We start from the raw sequence: 22,195 nt of genomic DNA, 5'->3' as shown, positions 1-22,195 counted from the left end.
TCGGATAAATCTAACACCACTGTGTTTTGTTCTCACAATACGAACCATTTCTGGCCAAATATTTTTTTTATTTGAAAGATTTATGATCTTAAAGATCATGAAATGTTATTGGCAATATTTAATTTGGTTTAACTACTTTTTATTGGAATAGTAATGCTAATGTTAGACTAAGCGCAATAACTTAAATTTAAATATTAATATATATAAATTGAATTTTCAAACTCACCAATTTTTTTGTCGTCTGGAACTTTTTCCATCTCGGCTCAGTGTTTTTATGCAGGAGTGATGAATTAGTATACAATCTGTATAAATAAAAACAAAACAATTAGTATTTTATCAAATATATAAATTTCATGATACTTTTATATTTCATATATCCAATCAATAGATATAGATAACTTTAGTTCACTTACTTCTTTTTTTTTTTGAAGATTTCATTTTTAATCCCCATCCCAGGCACCAAATGAATTTCCAACCTGTGGAGAAAATTGTCATTAGTAAATTTGGTAAATTAAGTTTAATATTTAAAATCTAGTGAGCTAAAAGGATATCCTGAAATTTACCAAAAAGAAAACAAAATTGAATTTTGATAATTCTTTTAGTAAGCTAAATTTTCTATTTTTTTTTGATATTTATCATTTAATTTATTTTTTTTTTATAATTACTATATTATTTTAAAGGAGAAATTGCAAGGGGTACTTCTCGCCAAAGACTCTAGGCATTATCCTAAGAGCTTTGGTGAATTTAGTCCTTGCATTTCTACCTCATTTCCCACGATTAAATCGTGAAAAACAAAATATAGTAATAATTTCCAGTAAGATATAAGAATTTTATTTATACTTACCAAACTTAAATGGAATCGATTGCCCAAGGACTTGTCACAGGTCCGCTTGAATTTTAAAAATCTGAAAATAAAAGGAAAATTATTGAAGAATTAGTAAAGTTCACATATTGAATTGGATAACAAACAAAATTATTAAAAGAACAATTATTTTTCTTTAGCTTTTCTTTTATTATCTCCATTTACTGATTTAGTTTGTATTTCAAATTCAAATTCAATTTCATTTTAATTTTTCATTAAGTTTGAGTTTTTTTTATTAAAATAATTTTTCTTTAGTTTTGATTACTAAATGGTTATGGTCACAGTTCACATTATTTTTCATATATGAATTAAATTTTTATAAAATTTACAATCACTTTCACCATTTAAATTTTTTTTATATATGAACAATTAAAATATTTGAACAATTACTTTTGTCACACACTGTATTAATTTTTTTTTAGTTTTTCCCATTATTTTTGGTCACAAAATTCACTTTTTATTTAATTTTATTCAGTTTTTTTAATCCGTTTCACAAATTTTAACAATCACTGTAAATTATAAAATCAAATTTTCATTCATTTTTTTTTATTCAATAGTTTCAAATCACTCAATAGTTTAATTTTCATAAAATTGTTTAATTTTTTTTTTAACACAAAACTTTTATCACTCACGGTATTGTTCAAAATAAATTTTTAGTTTTGTTTTTCAATCTAATTTTCACTTAATCACTTTTTAATTTAATTCATGCAATTAATTTTAAAAATTAAAAGTTTTGTCACTTCACTTTTGCTTTTCACTGTACACAGTTTTTTATTTAACTTAATTAGCATTGTTAAATTTCATAATCAATTTTTCTAAATCATTCATTAATTTTTTTATTTTTTTTTGTTCACTTTTCACGCACACTGTAAATTCCAATAAGAATTTTAAATCCGTGTTATTATTTCTAAAATTTATCGCGAAACTATAGCCACTTCTATTAAAATTTTTCACATTTTTAATTAAAATTTTTTTTTTTGAATACTCACTTTTTACACTCACTGTAACCAAAACCAATTTTTTTTTGCACTTTTAATTTTTAAATTCCTAATTTCACTTATATCTAAATAGAATATTCATTTCACTTACCTTAAAATCCGGAACCACCCTAATGCTCAGGTTAATTTGATATAGTTTCTGAAATTTAAAAATTAATTTTTAGAAAATTTATTTAGAAATTAAAATAATTTTTACACATTTACTTACTTTTTCAATTCTGCTCCGATCCGCCATATTAGAAATCGTCATCTGTACTTTTTTTATAGGCCCAGGGCCGCCAACATGATCCCTGTAAAGAAAAAGAATTTGGTTGTGTTAGTTAACAACACCACTAATAAAATTTCCATTTGTATAACACTTTTACTTACCTTATTTAAAATCCCACTTATTGGCCATAAATCTACACCAGAACCTGTGAAGAAACAAAAGAAAAAATTATTATAATATTTTAAACAATTTAAAGTATTATTTTTATTATTTTAATGTTTATTTACAAAAAAAAATACTTCCACTTACCTTTCATTCATAAATTTTTGTTTGGGTGCAAAGAATAATAACAAGAAGTGAAACGCTGTCAAAAAAACCTAAGTCGGTTGTCATAAAAAACCTAACTATTTGAATGTATTGGTAACATTTTGTTTATATGTATTGGTTTTTAAACCACTTTCACCACACTCCTCAAACACACAGAGTTGTAAAAAAGCGACCTTAAAAATTATAACAAAATTTTATTACAATTAAATTTAAGAATTCAAACAAATCTCAAATTATTTAATTTATATTTGACCTGGAAATATTTTATAAATAGATTATTTTGCTTATTATACCAAAATTTCTGCAAACATTAAATTTATTTGAATTTTTTATTAATTTTCAATACGAAATTTTACAAATGTGTTTTTTTCAGTTTTAATTTCAACCCCCAAAAATTTAATGTCAAAAAAATTAAAAAAAAATATTTTTCGTTTGTGCAAAATATGCATGTTTCGGTTACTTTAATGGTTTGAATTTGTGTAAAAAAAATAAAAGAATATTATGTTTTTATGAAAGAGTGTGTTAGAATTGCAATTTTATTGCAATTTTCAAGAAAAAGTTTTGAAGTTAAATCTCTCTCTCAAGTGTGTTGAATTCACATACTACCCGTATGTGAGAAGAGAGAGAAGTTGTTGTTGTAGAAAAATTGAGAGGCTTCCCTTCTTGTTATTCTTTGTTTGGGTGCTTCTTCTTCACCCACGCGTAGTTTTTTTTATTTTGCCTCCTCCTCTTTTCGTTAATTCTTATAGAGTATGTTCAGTCAAGGTTGCCATATGAGAAAACATTAACGAAGGTACAGAGTCGTATTTTTTTAAGTGTGGTGAATATAAAATAGGGGTTACCAGACTATAATTTTTTTGTGGGAGTAAATAAAATACCCAAAATCTCATAAAATTTAGTAACATTAGGGTATTACAGAAAATCAGGGCGCTTATTTTTCCCTCCCATCCTGTATCCAGGGATGGATAACAGGAGTGGTTGGGTTTGTCATGTGCACCCTGTCGATACGAAAAATTTAAAAAGAAGAAGAGAGCAAATAGTTGGCAACTCAAGATTAAGGGCATACGTTTTGACAGCTGGAAGGTAGAGAAAATGTAAACAATAACAAAATACCTGAAAAAAAAATTTTATGTAGGCAAACAAATTGCTGAACAATTGTTGAAGCTAGGAAGCCATATTGGTAAACGAGGTTTCTCGATACCAAGAAGAGAAAATGTCGGCCCTTTTTTGATTTTGGCTCCACATAGTGAAGAAGGTGGAGTCCGTGGCCTCATATAAAAGAAAAACTAAATTTTTGATTTTTTTTAAACAAAATAAGTAAATTTTATTAAACAAAAGATTTTTTTTTTAAACTTAAAGCTAAACTTAAAGCTAAACTTAAAGCTAAACTTAAAACTAAATCTTAAAATATAAAAATAAAAAATAAAAAACTAATCAAACCAACCTGCAAAGCCACTGCAACACGACTCCATCCAACGAGGGAGAAGCAGCATTAGCACCACCACGCCTGGGGTGCTAGGGTATATTTGGTGATATTCCGACGAAGTACAGTAAAATACACCGGGACATATAGACGGACGTTCAATTCGGTTCCTTTTCTTTAAGAAAATAAAAAAAAAAAAAACAAAAAGAAATATTTATAAAATAAAAAAAAGGTGATTAGTGAGATATTTATATAAAAAAAATAGGAAGTCTTAAGTATCGCAAAGTCCATCCCGCGTGTGAACCTTAACCACGCGTGCGCGAGTTAGGTTAGAGCTCTGGCCTAGGGAACAGTGAGTCGCGAGGTTAATTAACCCAAGATTTTCCTAAATCTTATATAGGTAATTCTCCTATAAAAAAAAAAAAAAAATTTTATAAATAAATATATATAAATAAATAAATAAATAAAAGGAATTAGAGAATTCTAAATATTAATAGTACCTCGAACCACTTAGACATTTAGACACGTCACTGACAGGAAATATCCATCTACCCTATCCTCACCCGGGAGATTCTTCCGCAAAATTAGTTGGCCGCCAGGGAATAGAGCGGGAAAGCAGTAACGCTAGATTTAAAAAGATACATTATAAATTATTATTATTAAAAGAAATTTTATTAAATTAAACTAAAAGCAAAAAAAAAAAAATTAAAATTTAAAATCTTAAATTTAAAATTTAAAACTAAAATCTTAAATTTAAAATTTAAAACTAAAATCTTAAAGCTAAATTTTTAAAACTGAATCTTAAAGCTAAAATTTGAAATTTTTAAACAAAAACAAAATTTTTGTACATTTTTATTTCTAAAGTAAATTTTGTTAATAATTCATTTTTTTGTTTGTATAAATTCATTCTTTATTAATAAACCGAAACTTTTATAATGTTTAAATGAAATTGCTATTTTTCAAGTTTTTTTTTTTAAATGATTTACTAAATTTCAGTAAACGCGGCGGTAAGTAGGGAAGGTATTGTTTGCGGGGAAAGTTTGGGACATTCTTACGATAGGATGTCATGGCGGGATTCAATCCCGAGTGGGTGGGTTATCTCCTGGCAACAACATCAGCCAGGAGAAGAAATTGTTCGGTAGATAGGTACGCAGGGAAATAAAGGAAAGAGAAAAAGGACAAGAGAAACTACTTCGAGCCCCTTTAACTTAAATATACTTTTGCTGGTATGATTTTTGTGATAGTGTGTGTTTTCGATCCGGATTGCTGGCAAGGACCACCCCCTCCGGCGAGTTCCCAGCCAGGCAAACGCGAGCATACCAGCGCCGCCGGCAATCTGGCCACCTTGTTTCTTTATGTTTATTTTGTTTTCTGTTTGTTCAATGAACAATGAACAGACGTTTGACAGACACACCAGCCCACACACTACATATGTACTAGTATTCGTATACATGTACATATAAATTGTCTGTCTGATACCAAGTCATTCTTTGATTTTTATACCCTACTCTACCATTGAGGGAAGGGTATTATGTATTTTGTAACGCCCATAAATATGTGTTAGAGTAACACCCACACCCACCTTAAAGTATACCGATCGACTCAGAATCACGTTGTCCGCCCGCCTGGTTGGCTGTTCATGTAAACCTTGAGTACAGGAAAGTACAGGTTGCAATTTTGAAGATATTTTGATCAAATTTGACACATGCTTTTTTCGGACCAATGACGAAGCCTATTGAAACTGACTGAAATCTGTGCATTATTTCACCTAGCCCTCCCGAAATAGGACTTTATCGGTCATAAATGTTTAATTAAATATGTAGATATCTACACAAAATTTCGCTCCAAATAAGTTTTATATATTCGGAAGTCATGTCACCTAATTTAATCCTGATAGGTTCACAATTAGTCATAGCTCCCATATAAGATTCACTTCCGAATATTCAACTGAATTCAATAAGTTTCATATATACATAAATTACACGACCTAATTTCATGGCGATAGGTCTATAAATAGTCATAGCTCACATAGAAAAGCCCACCGAAAATCTCTCACGAAAATAAATTTTTTAAATTTTAAAAGAAACATTTCTCAGTGTAGGGTATTAAATGATCGGGCTTGACCGACAATACTTTCTTACTTGTTCTTATTTGTCATCAATTTTTTTTTTTGTATTAAAATGTTTGTCTCAAAAGATATTTAAAAAAAAAACGAAAAAATAGCAACATGTATCAATTGATAGGAAAAATACTGTAAAAGGTTTATAACAAAAATAAACGAACTTTAAACTGTGTGTATGATTTTAGCAAAGACTTGTATGTACATATTTTTTTGTAATTACCAAGTGTTTTCTGTATGGAATTTATGAAATTTTCATCAAGCCAGAATTAATTTTCTCACGTTTTAAATAGTACATATCCTTTCATTTACATTGTATATACATATGAGGAGCCGCAGAACAAAAGATATTTTTTCGCACTTTTTCAAAAATTGTTTTTTTGGTATTTTTTATAATATTTGGGTTGAAATCTTGTAGAAACAATCAAGTTAGCAACATTTTTTTACTAAGTAAATGGGTTCTAAAAAAATTTGTGCTTAACTAATCGTACAACACTAGTATAAAACGAAAAAAAATATTTAATTTCAATGTGTAATTTGTTTATATCGAGCCCTTTTCGCAAAACGGACGTAAGCGACATGATATTAGATTTTCGTTTTTTATGGAAATCGATAATTTAGGTCTATTAGCATCATTCCTGAAAATTTCTTAACTATAGATGCAATAGTTTCAATTTTACGAGAAAAAGAAAAAAGACATAAGTACACATTTCTTTTCTATTTATGAATTTAGTAATAGCAACTTTTCTTTTAAAATATATGAAATTTAAAAGAAAATTTTGAACATATTAATGTTTTAAATGTGTTTATACATAAAATGTCCAATACCTTAATATTGTTACGTTTTAACCTTTTCAAAACGCTGGTTTATTTCCGTTAAATAAACCGGATACTTTTGATTGCAAATAAAAGCCCTTTAGTAGTTTAAAAATGGTAACAACTCTTTATTTATTCAAATGTACAACAACAACCGAATTAAATAGTCACTCAATGTTTTTTTATACACGTTTGTAAATTCGCAGAAATACAGACACAATTTATAATGTACACGAATTTACTTGAAAAACACAACACACTTTAAGGCACTCAGTTGATGATTATTCGAAAAGTGTCTCTGATAAACTCACTCACGACTGCAACCTCTGCCACTATTTATAACAATGCCATCTGCACTCTAGATTGTTCTTTAACTGTCAAAATTCGAATATTCTAGATCTTACTAATACATACGCCATCTGTGGTGTACTTTCTACAATGTTCTTTAGCTGAATATTCGAATTCGAATACAGTTTTGCCAACTTACGATCAAATCAACTGAATGTTTTTATTTAATAATGCCCACAGATATGTTACAGTTTGCTATTACAGCACTGTTATTTGAAAGCATTATGCTACTTTTAAATCAGCCCTTAAAATCGTTATATTTGAATTCAAGTACAATTTCGTAACAATATTGTTTATTTAAAGGAAATAAACTAACGTTTTGAAAAGGTTAAAACGTAACAATATACTTGTTTATAAATTCCTTTGGTTATAACTACACCATGATTTCAAATGCAAGAAGAAATCCTGAAGGCTATAAATACATTACTTTGAATTACTTCAACTTCAAAGACTGGAAGACATTTTCAGAAGCAAAGTTTGCCGGTTCAAAAAAATCTCATTTAAAAATTTGCGGTCAGTTTATTTTGAAAAGAACGCCCCTAAATACTTTGAAGAATCGGAAATAATAGAATGTTGTATGAACTCAAGTACTCGATCAAGTCGCAACTCCAAAAAAATTATTAAGGAGCCTTTGTCATTGTATAATGACTTTCTTAAAATAAGTTTTTTTAACTTTTCGGTTTTTTGAAATATATTTTCTAAAGCTCATTCTAACATATTTATGAGAAAAACGTTGAAACTATTTTTTTTAAAAATATTGATTTATTTTATAGAATATTGTAGCATTTGACAACATTTCTTAAAAGATATAAAATAATTGCATACAAAATTCAAAAATGCAAAACTTCCATTAAATAAAAATGAAATCTAAACCGGTTAACCGGTTTTTTTGAAGGCAAAAACTGAAACCGCTTAACGGGGTTTTTTTAAAAGACAATAATCAAAACCGGTTCTTTCAAAAACACACTTTTTCGGTTAAACCGGTTTTTTAAATTTGACGTTTTTTTGGACACTAGTCGTTACCGACATAATTTTATTAATATTATAAAATGTGTAACGGTAAAAAACATCCTTAACATTTAATGTGGTGACTTATGGCAGTTGTAGTGTTCCTACGCGGGAAAAATTTCCCGGGAATATTTTTTCGGGAAATGTTTGTCGGGAATTTTCGGGAATTTCTTCATAAGTTTTCTTCTAAAAGTTACAACTTTCTGATTCGTTTCGATGATCAAATTTGTTGCTAATTGAATCATTCTATTATATCCATAGATTTTTTCGGTTCTAACAACAGATAGATAGTCAGTTGGCAAAGAAGTATTACGGTTGAAATATCCAAATATTTTAACTCAACTTACATCAGAAAAATTTGATTATTAAGAATGAATCTAATTTAAAGTTTATGCTCTTAAAGGAATTTTTTTTTTTAACGTTTATTTATTTATCGAATCTGCCTTACTTAGGCCTGAGTAATAAAAGTAATAAAATAATAAGTAATAAGTAATAAAATCTTATAACTAAAATTAAAACTAAATGCTCTCTGACGGGAGCATTGATGTTCATATGGGCCACATCTTAGCGGGGTGGTAGATCGGCTCTACGAAGCCTTGATCTTGTTTGGGTCTGTGTGAGATGTCTTGCAAGCGGGTTCGGGTGGTTCCACAATTTCATGATGTATTTCTCACGGACATTCTTGAATTCATCTTTAACTAACGGTACTTGTAGGTCTCTATGGATGTTCTCATTTCTTATGTACCAAGGTGCACCTGTCATTATCCTAAGAATTCTCGATTGGGCCCTCTGTATAAGTTCAATACTGGAATTACTGGCCGTTCCCCACAATTGTATTCCATATGTCCAGATTGGTTTTAAAACACATTTATACAGGATGACTTTATAGTCAAGGCTTAATTTTGATTGGTGATTTAGTAACCAGTGAAGGCTAGAGGCTCTTAACTTCATGTGAAGTCTCTTGGCTTCTATATGACGACGCCAAGTAAGTCGTCTATCCAAGTGAATACCAAGATATGTAACAGTATCTGTCTGTGGAATGTTTATGTTATTTAGTGTGATAGGTGGACAATCACCCCTTCTGAGAGTAAATGTGATGTGTTTACTTTTGAGTTCATTTACTCGTATTCTCCAGTTATTCAACCATATCTCCACGAGTCTCACATAATTTGCCAATTTCGTAGAAGCTACCTGCGGATCTGCATGTGAGCTAAGTATTGCCGTATCATCAGCGAATGTTGATATGGTAAGTCTATCACACACAGGCAAGTCAGAAGTATATATCAAATAAAGTGTTGGTCCGAGAACACTTCCCTGTGGAACACCAGCTTTAATTTCATAATTTCCTGTTACATAATCGCAATATTTCACTCTAAAAACTCGGTCTGATATGTATGACTCCAGCAATCGATGCGTACTTGGTGGCAGTAGACACTTAATTTTGTGAATTAACCCCTTATGCCACACCTTGTCGAAGGCCTGGGCGATGTCCAAAAAGATAGCACAGCAGTATTTTTTATTTTCAAAAGATTTTCTGATCTCTCCAGTCAATCGATTAACTTGTTCAATGGTTCCATGTTGTTCACGAAAACCAAATTGATGAACTGGTTATTTAAGTATGGAATAATTTTACATTGCAATACTTTCTCAAATAACTTTGATATGCATGGCAGTAGACTTATAGGTCTGTATGAAGACGGCATTGTTAAATCTTTTCCTGGTTTAGGTATCATTATGATCTGAGCAATTTTCCAATTAAACAAAGAATTTATTGATTTTATACTGATTAAAACTACGACTGTGGCAATACCGATAAAATGCCACTATTAAATTAGAACCCCTTATAAAGACTGGACCAACATTGTACAACCAAATATAGTTATTTTATAATTCTTTTAAAACCCTGATACAATTATAAGTCAATTTATTCGAAAAAAAATTTCTGGTTTTTTGTTTAATTTAGTGTTAAAAAATTCCCGGGAATGAAACAATTTTTTTTAAATTTCCTCCCGGGAAAGAAAAAAGTCCGGGAAATTAGGAACACTTATCTATTGATAAGTAAGAAACTTTTTACCATTTCCAGTTTCATGCAGTTTTTTAAGGGGGCGAAATAAATAAAACTCATTTTCCCAAAAATTTGAAATGAGCGAAAAAGTACCTTTTGTTTTGCGGGGCCTCATATGTATATGAGTTGTTATTATACATATGGATTAAGTATATAAAAATTCATGTTGAACATAGGACGAGTAAGACGTATTTTACGCTGCAATTAAATATCCTAATTTTTGTAGGAATATATATATGGTTCGCTCGCCAGACTTTATTTATAGAGTGAAATGCGACTCTGGCTTTGTTGATGCGGTCCGTTATGTCTATACCAGAACCGCCATCCTTCGAAATAAGAGTCAACTTCCTCAAATATGGCTCCATGTAGTGAAAGAGGAGTTGAGTTGATGGTGCCAATCCGCATGAGTTTCGTTTATCTTAAGACCAACTTTCCTTGCGTTCTTATCAAGGGTTGTTCCATTACCCCATCTAGGAGGATTAGGAATACCGTGGGAGACATAACGCAACCTTGTCTAACACCTGCGGTGTGAGCGACTCTCGTTTCCATCGAATCCACTTTAGATTCAGCCCCATTATCACAAAGTTTACAGAGGCGACACGGCAAAAAAATATATTTGTCTCTTTCGCTCGAAACAATTTCAACTGGATTGGTTTTGTGCTTATTTATATAGTTGTTTGTTTTAACGCACTGTCTGTATTAAACCGCAAATTTGTTTTCTCTTTCTATCGAAACAATTTCAAAAAAACCTGATTTTAGTGTTTTTGAACTGTAAAATTTGACGCCTCTGTATACTTTGTGCCATTATGTAGCTCAAGGATTAGGTCAACAATCTAGTCTGGTATACCTTGGCTTTGGTGTCAAATGCTATTGTATGACTATTGTACTCTGTTAATGTGATCTACACATGATCTTCTTCGGCGTAATAGTGGCTGAGATCGCCTTTCTTAGGAATAGTTACAATCACTACAGCTCTCTGGTATTTGATTGTTCAGCCATGCATATTGTAGAAGAGGTGTAAGTGTTTCGGCAACCGGTGCAGCGCCATATTTTAGCAATTCAGCTTGCACAGCCTTTAATTTCAGCTGTATTGATGTTGATAATAATATCAACTTGATATATCTCGAGAGAAAGCCAAGGGCAATTATTGACATTAAAATCTATAACATTCGAAGTATGAACAGAGCCGAAAAATTTCTGCCAACGTTGTAGTTTTTCCTCGTTATTCTCGTCCTTAAGCATTGTGGTGTTTTTTATGTTCTTGCCACCAATATGTTTTATTGCCGTGTAAAAACCGCGCATGTTCCCAATGTTTGTTCTGCTTCCTCAGCTATACTATTATAGTGTCGCTCACGGTCAACACGTACTAGGGATTCGCTAATACATGGTTTATGTTTTCTCTTTCTAACTCCAAGGATCGCTTTAGCAGTCTGAAAACAGCTGTTTGTAATCGTAGACCACGAGTGCCTCTCTCTACTTCGGGGTGAATCACTGACGGCATAACAGTAATGTGCGGTTTACGAAGACGTGACGAATTATATTTAATTTGACACTTTTTCAGATTTACTGATGCTGGGCGTAGTTTGAAAGTTCCTACAAATAGTTTGTGGTCGCTGGCTATAGTTCATAGTTCTTACATCTAATAGGTAACCCAGGAACAGTTTGCTGAGCACTATGTGGTCAATTTGGTAAAGCCATCAGGGTATTCCCAGGTATACTTGTGAATATTTTTGTGGATGAATTTCGTACCGCCTATAAATAAACGATGTCCACCATACAAGTCCACAAGGACCCCATAACAGACTGAAGATTTTCGTTGTCACAGCCAAACTTTGCGAAACTTTGAGTGGAAACGTGCAGAGATGCCCGAAAATATGAAGATATTGCCATTTTCCGTCCGAGAATATCGATGTTATAGTAGCTCATTTCTCAGCAAACTTGTTCAAGACTTGATGGATCAGTAAGAGTTTGTTCCAATCTCAATCCGTTGTTTAAAGCCAAATTTCGTCATCGTGGTCGGGGATCGTGTTGAATTCATTGTAGACGTTTCAGCCCAATCTGCTTGAAGGCGAGGGACTTGAAATAAGAATTCCATGGCATTGGTTATTAAATGGCGCCAATATTTCGCCATGACGATTGGAGCCTCTACGGCACTCTGAACTTAAAGTTACACGTTGCCAGGCGTGTCCATCTGAGACCCTCTTCTTCAATTACGCTGATATAATTTCTTCACATTTTTATTCCCTATTATAATCTCAATAAATCCTAATGTGATGATCAAAAAATTATGAAATTTTTTTAACAAAATATTTAAAAAAATTAAAATGGAGATTTGAAACTGCCGTTAAAAAAATAAATTTTGTTGGTCATACCAGCGAATAGGTTAACGGTATCAGACAAGGACAAAAACTCATACACAAGTAAATACGGATATACATATTTTATGTAAAAATTATATTTTATTTTAATATTTCTCAAAATATGTTAATGTTTTTTCATAAATTTCTTGTTCAAGTGGCCTGAGACACGTTAATGGTCTGTGGAATTTTGAATAACTTTAACATTTTTTAACCAATTTTTGACATTTATATCTCATTACAACGACAATTACGTACACATTTAGATTGCAAAAGTAATTATTTAGTAGCAAAATTTTTACAAAAACTGAAAAATTTGCATTTTTCAGAATTTTAGTGATAATTCAGTTTTTGGGTAATTTAAACCCAAAGGAGAGTTAGTCTCCAAAAGATTTTTTTACTGTAATTTTTATTAATATACAGAAAATTAAAGAGTTTTACAAATTTATTTCATATAAATAGTAAAATTTTTGTTTATATATATGACCTTTGACCTCGATGCGCGTCCCGAAATCGTTGTGCGATTTGGCTAAAATTTTCAGCACTTAACTTTAAGACCTAGTGTCTCAATATTCTACCCGGCACACTTTGAAATCTAACAAAAACAATCGGCTGTCACCCTAGTGTACATATTATGTAAAAATCTGCGAGTATCAGGAACTAGTTCCCTAATTTCATCAGAAAACATTTCATTGTAGTACCGATAGAATAGTGAAATGCAGTCCATATTGCAACGGTGTTCCAGCGAATCATCTGTCATGTTGCATCTTCAGTTATTTCGTTAACGGTCTAAATATGGTCTTCGAAAACAGCCTTTCGAACTAAAAATTATCTCGTTGAAAAAGTGCTGCCAAATTTTGCTACTACAATGCATATCAACCCTGCTTTTACTTCAACTTTAAGTTTTTGACATTTATTTTTATACGCTTTTTCATCTTATACGAGCAACAATGAAAATTTAGTTTTTGTTTCAAGAGATGAAAAATTCTAACAAACGAGATTCTAGAATTACTAAATAACCAATAATTCTAAGAAATTATCAAAATAACACGGTAGATTAAATAAAATTAATAGTTATTCAAAAAACGAAAAGTGTAGTAGCATTCGCAAAGAAAAACTAACTTTTTGTTTGTTCTCTCCAATTGATTGTGCTAAAACTTTGTGTGTTTTTGCAAAAATTCCCCCATGAGTGTGTGAGTTTTTACAATTGTTCTTTCTTTCGTTTAGCATAAAATACAACAAGAAAAACATTGAGAAGAAAGCAACTAAAGAAGATTTAAAACAAAAACAAATTTTTTAAATAATTTGTTGTGAGCTACTCATCATCGTTGCTGGCCGTCTGCAACTGTTGGGGTCAAAGTTACGCTAAGTAAAAAATAAACAGCAAAATATATCAATCAAGCTAAGGAAACCAGCCGCAAAGTAAAAGAAACAAATTCTATCCATCATGGCTAACATGGCAGTGTCACGTATTAAGCGCGAATTCAAGGAAGTTATGCGCAGTGAGGAGGTAAGTTAGTGCCAAGTTTATTCATAACAATTGGAGTTGAGCTCGTTTCTCTAAAAGATGAATTTTATATGTCTTTTGGCTGGCTGGTTGGCTTAATGGCCCCTAACCTAGTTTTTCCTTTTCATTTGATTTTGTTTCTCATTATTGCTTATATGACATTTGTTGTGATTTTGTGTTAGTTGTTGTTGTTTTATTACGGTGTGATTTTTGTTTTATTTTTGTCAAAGTGGAAATGTGGTTGCCCTTGATTATTTTGATTTGTTAAATAGATTTTCTCTACTAGACTAGTAAGTTTGTTGTTGTTATTGGTAATTCTAGGCAATGATTCATTTGAATATCGAAACACTATCCTTATTTATGACGATTAGTATAAGAAGTTGTTGGAAACTATTTAAAAATATTGTCGATTGTTTAAAAAACATTCATAGTTGGAAGATTTTCAAACTAATTATAGGATACTGTAGCTTTCGAATTCTTAATTAAATTAGAATTTTAACTGTTGGAATTATTTGTTACTTTAATTATATTTACCCCCATTAACACGAAGTCTGGTTAGGTGCTAACTAATAGTTATACTGTCGTTTAATATTATTTTTGTATGAAAACTGTCAGTATAACTATTAGTTAACACATAACCAGACTTCGTGTTAGCTTTATAAGTATAACTAGGAATTATTTTATTAAATTACTATTAAATATTACATTTTTTTAAATTAGATTGTTCAATGCTCCATTAAAATTGAACTAATCAACGACAGTTGGACTGAATTACGTGGTGAAATCGCTGGACCACCAGATACTCCATACGAAGGTGGTAAATTTGTACTGGAAATCAAAGTACCCGAAACGTATCCTTTCAATCCACCTAAGGTAATGTTAATTGGTTTTCAAATAGTTTAAAATAATTTGCATAATTCGCCCGTTCTTTCGACAGGTGCGTTTCATAACAAAAATTTGGCATCCCAATATATCCTCGGTTACTGGTGCCATATGTTTGGATATATTAAAAGATAACTGGTAAGTTAATTGCTGTATCTATAAACCTATGCATATGAAAAATCTGCAGGGCTTCTCAAATATCAATTATTTTGTATTGAAGTCCATAGAGTTCGAAAATATTTATAGTTTTTCTTGATCACTTCGTTTAGTAGTTCTTATTCCTGAAATTACAATTTCAAAAAATCATAAGTATGTTCTTTTGATATTGATTTTCAAATTGTTTCTTTTATTTAAACGATTTATGATTTAACATACAAATAGAAGAGACTTTTTTAAAATCGGTTAGAAAATGGCTGATTTACAGTCGTTTATGTTTAAAAAACACACTTTTTTCAACAAATTTTAATTTTCTTCACGATCTACATTACAAAAACGTTTAATTTGTACTGGGACAAAATTATCATTTTGATAATTTCTTTTCCTAAATTGACAGATGAACATGTACTGCTTAGGCTTATTGAAAAATTCAAAATCCTCTTGATTTTGTGAATGAACACCAACCAAAAATAAAACCAATTTGGCTAATTTCATTTTTAATTGTTTATATTTTATGAAAAGTTATTTGTGTAAAATTATATGGAAAATTTTGAATCAAATGCATCGTTAAAAGCATTACGTATGTATGGGCATCCAAAATGGTCGGTAGAACCCTAGTAGAATATCGTTATTTTGCTAAAGCGAAGTGATCGAGAAAAACTAAAAGTATTTCCGTACTGGACTTACATGAGAACCTCTGCATATTTTTTCGTTAATTTTTGTATCACTGTGTAATTATTTAATAAAAATCATAAATAATTTACAACTTTGTATATTTAGGGCTGCTGCTATGACATTACGTACAGTTTTGTTATCATTGCAAGCTTTATTAGCTGCCGCTGAACCAGATGATCCACAAGATGCTGTGGTGGCTTTTCAGTATAAAGATAAATATCAATTATTTGTAACGACAGCCCGGCATTGGACCAATGTTTATGCGGGTGGTAAGTTGTTTATTTATTTATTTTTTAATATTTATATTTGTTAATTTATGACTTCATTTTAATAAAGGGCCGCATAAATATCCAGACTGTGATGCCAAGATACAACGCTTGAAGGATATGGGCATAGATGAGCATGATGCTCGTGCTGTTCTATCGAAAGAAAACTGGGATTTGGAAAAAGCTACTGAAAGTCTATTCAGTTAGCTTCGTTTTCCAACACCCCATATTTGTAGCAATTCGTGGGGATTATTTAAGTTTTGAAAACACAAATGAAGGGTTTGCTGCGCTTTAAAGTTTAATGAACAAACAAGAAACATCAAAACGAAAACAATCTGCACTTAAGCGCCTCATAATTTTCTATCAATTTTCCTGTTTTTTCTATTATTTAATTTTTTTAAAATATTTTTTATTCGTCTTTTTTATGTGTGTGCACATCATCCAATCTTCTTAAGTCCTCTCCGTTTTAATCTGTCTTGCAATTTTGTACTTCAGTTAAAAAAAAAATTGGTTTTAACTTAAATTTTGGATATCTATTGTTAAAGTCTTGGAATTATAAAGACAGTTGAACTGTTTTTTTTTTAAAGCTTACAGCAAATTTTGTATTTAATAAACTTCACTTAAAAACCTTTCCTTTTAAGCATTTAATAAGTTCTTCGTTTCTTTTAGTTTATTATTGGTATCACCCTAAAATTGTGCTACTTTATTTTTGGTTCTCTTAAATTACAATAGAAATATATTGAAACAAAATTATCATTTAAAATAAACAAAATTAGTTTGTAATGAAACAAAGAACAAAAAAAACATAAAATTTCATTAAGTTTAAAGTAAAATAAAAAGAATACAAAAACAAATGTGTTAAAAAAGTAAAGAAGAACAACACAAAAGAGAAAAGTAACTATTAATTCAAAAACTTTGTAGTTAATCATAATTCTGAAATTAGAATAGCCTGTTTCACAATAACGAATGAAAGATTTCGTTCGCATATGAAGTTAGGGAAACCATAATCAGCTTTCTTTCACTTACAATGCGAACGAAATCTTTCATTAGATATTGTGAAACAGCCCTTAAGAAGCTAGGTATCATACTACGTAATCTGAATTTATGGGATTCCCGAAATATAAATTTGGATTAAAAGTTAGTTTTGTATCTTTTTTATTTTTTTTGGACATTTTTACATACAATATTATATTAACCCATAATTCTCTTATATCACTCTCTTAATGCAAGTCCGTTACAATTAGGGTTCATAATTTCTCGGTATTTTTCCATTCTCGGGAAATATTAAAAGAATAATTTTATTCCCTGGAATTTAAGCCAAAAACTAGTACATTTTTTTAGATACTCGGTCAAAATTCAATTATGTAGATACTTTTATTAAAAGATTTAAGAATTCCGACTAAGTTATATCTGGAAAAAAACATAATTCGTTCGAAAGAGAACTTTTTCAAATCCGATTTAAAGCAATTCTTAAACCAATATTTTTGTCAATATTTTCTCTAAATATCCTTACTAGTCTTAAGGTTAAGCATCTCAATAATTCCTTTAAGAACTTAAAATTGCTATTTGTGTTAAGTCGACCTACTAGAAATGATAATTGTTATCAATAAATCACATTGAATTGAATTGGCATTTTTTTCCCTTATTAGGAACCCTAATTACAACTAAAATGATTAAAGATCTGAAAGGATCAATTTAGAAACACTCTTGCAATAAGTGAGCGATATAATTCCAATTGTACACATTTATTGCCCACTAGTATCGACTTTCTTTCGCGAACCCTTAATATTCAATGCCACGCTATTGTTACTAATGTTGCCCAATTGGGCATTTGTGGACGAGCTGCCACCTAATGCATACATCCGTTGTTTCAATTGTTCCTTCCATTCTTGTTCCAATTTAACATAAGCTCCACCCAAAGGTCGATTTTGTTGACTGACCCCTAAATCAGAGCCGGTTTTCTTTTGAACCATAGTCAGCACCTGTTTCATAACTTTCTCTTCAAACTCTCTCTGATGATCCTGATTACTGCGTGCCGATAGTTCGCCAGACCAATAACGACCAGGATTTTCAATAGGTTTACTTGTTAATCAAAAATATAAATGTATATTACAGACATATAGTGCAACTGGTTCAATCATCTTAATTAACATCTAGTTTACCTTTTTCTATTATGTTTTTTGTGATAGCTTTTATTGGGTGCGAATGTTTTGCTATCCGATGATTCACATCCATCACTACTGCTTGTAGAAAAACTGTCATTGTAGGAAGCCATTCCGAATTTTGAAATGCGTATATTATCCAACGTATCTGTACTCTCGGTTTCCGTACTGGAATCGGCAAAGAATTTCGAGGAAGCTGGTCTCACACGCCTAGCCAAACGAGATGTAGATTCTGGAAATTAGTAAAGAGTTAAATATTTTTAGACGCTGGAACTCATTAGTGCACTAGTCACTTCATTTTTGCACAAATTCTAAAGCAGGAACAAGGTGAGTTATTGGATAATTCAATTCGAAAGAATTGAATGTTTAATAGAAAGCATTCCCAACACTTGATTAACCTTCGCTTTACCAATACCCACCCGGGTGACCACTTCGTTTTTATTGGTTTAATATTTTTTTTTTAATTTTGTTTCAATTTAAATGAAATTTATACTCACTGAACAAATTTTAGAGTTCTATAGAATTTAATAGAAACATTTTAAACTTTTTATAAGGTTTTTTCAATTTTTTAAAATTTCGTTCGTCGCAATAGAAGTGTAGTGTCACCCGGGTGGGTATTGGTAAACCATGTACATAAAAAACCTTTGGTAAAGCGAAGGTTAACCCGCCAATGGTCTGTGACACCGGGTGTGTTATTGTTATTGTTTTTAAAAAATGTGAATTTTAATTTTAATATTTAATCAATCGAAAATATTCGCATGAACACATGATCTCCAATGTATTCACAAAAATAATCATACAATTCCTTAATATTAAATCGAAGAATTTCGAATTATTCAAATACTTTTATGTCGAATAATCGAATGAAATAAATATTTTCATATTTTTATACTAACCGCGAAAATGATGTGTCTACATAAAGATATTTTTTCTTTACTTTTGTAACATATCGACCTTTGGTCATAGACACCGAGTTCCAATTAAATATAAATTATTCAGTTATGTAAGTAATGGAAATCGATTTCAAATTCAAAACGATATGAAACCGAAAATGGATGCAATGTGTTTAATATTTGTATATTGTTTCAAATGATTATTTGAACATGTACTTACCATCTGGATTTAACACCGGTAACAAACCCTGGCGACAACGCTGGGGCATCAACGATATTCCCATCCATCTGGGTTCAACTTCTCCATTAGCCAATATGTCTTGCATTCGATGAGGAGGACAATCACCCAAGGCATTCCCTTCAATGGCCAATTGGACTATAGATAAAATAGAACGCTCTCGATCAGTTTCAACTAAAACACTATGCTCACGAAACTGGCAGCCCTAATGGAAGAAAGACAAAATATATTAATAATTTACTTTCAAAATAAAATAACAAACATTTGTTGGCCCTACATGAGGTCCCGGTAATGTTTCATAACGGAATGCCTGTTGGCCACAACAAGCATAACGACCAGCTGGACCAGTGGTACGACCCTCGGCTACGGGTCCCAAAAAACTAGGTGATTCTGGATGATAACGACACCAGGACATCTAAAGTAATTCCAAAATATAAACTTGAGTACAGAGATTCGAATTAATTAATTCAATAACAGCATAATTCACAAAAATCTTAGTTCAGAAGTATGAATGTAATTAAAACCTTTTCTGACAAAACAAATTCTTAGTTACATTCAAAAAGTTTATTGAAAAAGAATGAATTAATCCATAATGGAATTAATTCATACATAGTTGAATTCTATAAAACCATTAACGACAAAATAATTCCTTAGTTGGATTCAAAAATACAAATAGAATGAAAATATTTTTTCTTCAATCAGTTATGTTTTTAATCATTTACAAAATGAATTTGCAAAAAAAAATAATTGAATTGAAGAAAAATTTAATAGATTTTAAAAACTATTTTGGATTTGAATTAAAGATAAATTTAATGATTCAATAAGGAATTAAGTCTTTAAAGAATGAATTCTCAAAGGAATGAATTCAATACATTTGAAGTACTATGGAATTAAGCCTATGAATTAATTTGTAATAAATTCAAAATATAAAATATGATTTTGAAAATTGTATTAAGAGTTAACTCTTTAGAACCTTAACTTGAGTAAATTACCTGATAAACCGGAAAATACATTTCACACAGACAACAATATAAATAATGAGCATGACCCCAAAGTTTCCAATAGACTAATCGCCATGATTTAACTTCCTTAAATAACTGCGTTATATAGTAATTTAAGTCCCATGACGGTTCACGTACATGATGGCTAACAATTTGACCCCATCTGTTCAAACGTACATTGCCCGGTACACACTGTACATAAGACTTCATTGTATTTGTCAAACATTTCTGGCATCTGTAAGATATTTAAATATATTTAAAGACCCTTTCAATACGAAACATTGCGAAATGAAATATACTTTGAGCACTTAAATAGACCAGATAAACTATAGTAATGACCTCTCAAAGCTTCTGTTTCGGGTTCGAAAAGACTGAATATAAGTTTAGTCCATAAACGAGGCAGCAAACGATCTTTTTTATCGCAAACCATTTCCAATTCAACGTTGGTGAACATGGCAGCCATACGGGTGATTATGGTATCATTTAAACATGATAGATTGGTAGAAACCCTGACCACTTCTCCCAAACGTGAGTGGCAAAAGCTTAAACAATCCATAAGAAGCGGTTCCATCTAAAATATAGGAACTTTATTAGTTTTGTTATTCATTGAATTCTTAAAGAGCTTCGTTTACCTGTAGAAAACTTGCTGAAACTAAAATGGGTACCACATTATTTACATTTAAATTTGGCGACATGTCATTGTTAGGATCAACACTAGTGCTGTTATTGCCACTTTCAGATTTTACCCATTTCATGAGCCACTCAAATATTTGTATGTCACAGTGCACGGATATATCCATATCCTCGAGTTTTTGACCGGCAGTAACATCGGCAAAATAACCCATCTTGCTAACGAGCAAACTCTGAGGACACATAAAATCCTTAGAAGTATTTTTAACCTCATCGCAAACATGTATGACAACTTCAGGACTTAAACGAAACGCGTGTGGTAGTTAGTTATTTAGTTGCTAAATCAAATGGCTTTATACTTACTCCTTTTTTGTGGCACTAATCCCGGTCGAGGATTTTATTTGTGTTACATTTGTTTTAGCCTTCAGTTTATTACTTCCTTCCTTACCGGCAATTCCTTCAACTTCATTCGGTTCTACATTGGGCATGTCAGCCAAATTAGATGTAATTACTTTAAGATCTTTTGTGTCTCGCTGTTTAGGTTTTAAACGACTAGTGTAATTAGGTGGTAGTGGTACTGGACAAATAAAAGGCAAAACTGCATCCAAAATACCCTCATTTAAAACATAATCCAATTTTTCGTTTAATTTCGGATGCAAACCTCCTTCATTATTGCATGATAATTTCGATTTTGAAGTTGCTGTTATCGTTGAAGCACGACGTATCGAGCGAGCTGCATCTACACCCCCACTAATATTATTGTCATTTATTTCTTCGTTCAATAAGCGTACATTGCGATTGAATCCATACAAGTCATTGACTAAACGATTTTGAGATAATTTCTGAAAATCAATTGGACTTTGTGTTCCATAGGTTTTTGATCGATTGCTACCAGCCGAGGGTCCTGATCCCCCAGCAGATTTAGTCGTTGGAAGGTGTTCCTTATGTTGTCTATGATGTTCCTCACTATTCTGGGAAATCATGTCATTGACATGACACGACAAATTTAAAAAATCCAAAAATTCATTTAAATTTATTGACTTATCCGGTATATCTGCACTGGCACTTCGATTTGTGTTGGGTGTAGTCGAATTTGAAGAAAACTCAGAGTTGTTTTTAAATGAATTTTTCCGTGAAGACATAATTATGAGATGATATTGATATTATTTTTACTATCTGTATTACTTTTTAACTTTATCACAATTGTGTAATGGTAAATTAAAGGTAACGAATTTTTATTTTTTGAATAACAAT

The 22,195-nt window shown here is 30.9% G+C and overlaps 2 protein-coding genes across 3 annotated transcripts; one reads left to right on the top strand and one right to left on the bottom strand.

Annotated features, from left to right (window-relative positions):
* Positions 1–13,466: 13,466 nt before the first annotated feature.
* Positions 13,467–16,930, top strand: Ubc4 (ubiquitin conjugating enzyme 4). Of its 2 annotated transcripts, XM_065504962.1 has the most exons (6): positions 13,467–13,583; positions 13,759–14,041; positions 14,759–14,911; positions 14,976–15,058; positions 15,857–16,020; positions 16,088–16,930. In XM_065504962.1, exons 2-6 carry the CDS (start codon positions 13,979–13,981, stop codon positions 16,222–16,224), a joined length of 600 nt encoding a protein of 199 aa, XP_065361034.1. In that variant the 5' UTR covers positions 13,467–13,583; positions 13,759–13,978; the 3' UTR covers positions 16,225–16,930. The 2 variants fall into 2 exon arrangements, with proteins under 2 accessions (XP_065361034.1, XP_065361035.1); XM_065504963.1 differs by lacking the exon at positions 13,467–13,583 and having other exon boundaries at positions 13,630–14,041.
* Positions 16,931–17,530: 600 nt separating this feature from the next.
* On the bottom strand, positions 17,531–22,092 carry LOC135953810 (SANT and BTB domain regulator of class switch recombination). The gene is made up of 8 exons (XM_065503817.1): positions 21,305–22,092; positions 20,944–21,241; positions 20,611–20,882; positions 20,303–20,546; positions 19,588–19,725; positions 19,293–19,515; positions 18,180–18,411; positions 17,531–18,099 (listed from the first exon to the last, which is right to left on the bottom strand). The coding sequence occupies exons 1-8, from the start codon at positions 22,081–22,083 to the stop codon at positions 17,763–17,765; spliced, it is 2,523 nt and encodes an 840-aa protein (XP_065359889.1). The 5' UTR covers positions 22,084–22,092; the 3' UTR covers positions 17,531–17,762.
* Between the last annotated feature and the right edge of the window lie 103 nt (positions 22,093–22,195).

This window comes from Calliphora vicina, chromosome 3, assembly GCF_958450345.1.
Source record: "Calliphora vicina chromosome 3, idCalVici1.1, whole genome shotgun sequence".
Classification (NCBI taxonomy): Eukaryota; Metazoa; Arthropoda; class Insecta; order Diptera; family Calliphoridae; genus Calliphora; species Calliphora vicina.
Note: the sequence above shows the minus strand (reverse complement) of the source record. Positions and strands in the feature narration are given on the sequence as shown.

Coding starts and splice junctions, on each gene's coding strand:
- Ubc4 (XM_065504962.1), top strand. CDS start 13,979: ATGGCTAACATGGCAGTGTCACGTATTAAGCGCGAATTCAAGGAAGTT. Junction 14,042..14,758: donor AAGTTATGCGCAGTGAGGAG/GTAAGTTAGTGC, acceptor TTTTTAAATTAG/ATTGTTCAATGCTCCATTAA. Junction 14,912..14,975: donor ATCCTTTCAATCCACCTAAG/GTAATGTTAATT, acceptor TTCTTTCGACAG/GTGCGTTTCATAACAAAAAT.
- LOC135953810 (XM_065503817.1), bottom strand. CDS start 22,083: ATGTCTTCACGGAAAAATTCATTTAAAAACAACTCTGAGTTTTCTTCA. Junction 20,547..20,610: donor GGTCTATTTAAGTGCTCAAA/GTATATTTCATT, acceptor AATATCTTACAG/ATGCCAGAAATGTTTGACAA. Junction 19,516..19,587: donor AAACATTACCGGGACCTCAT/GTAGGGCCAACA, acceptor TTCTTCCATTAG/GGCTGCCAGTTTCGTGAGCA.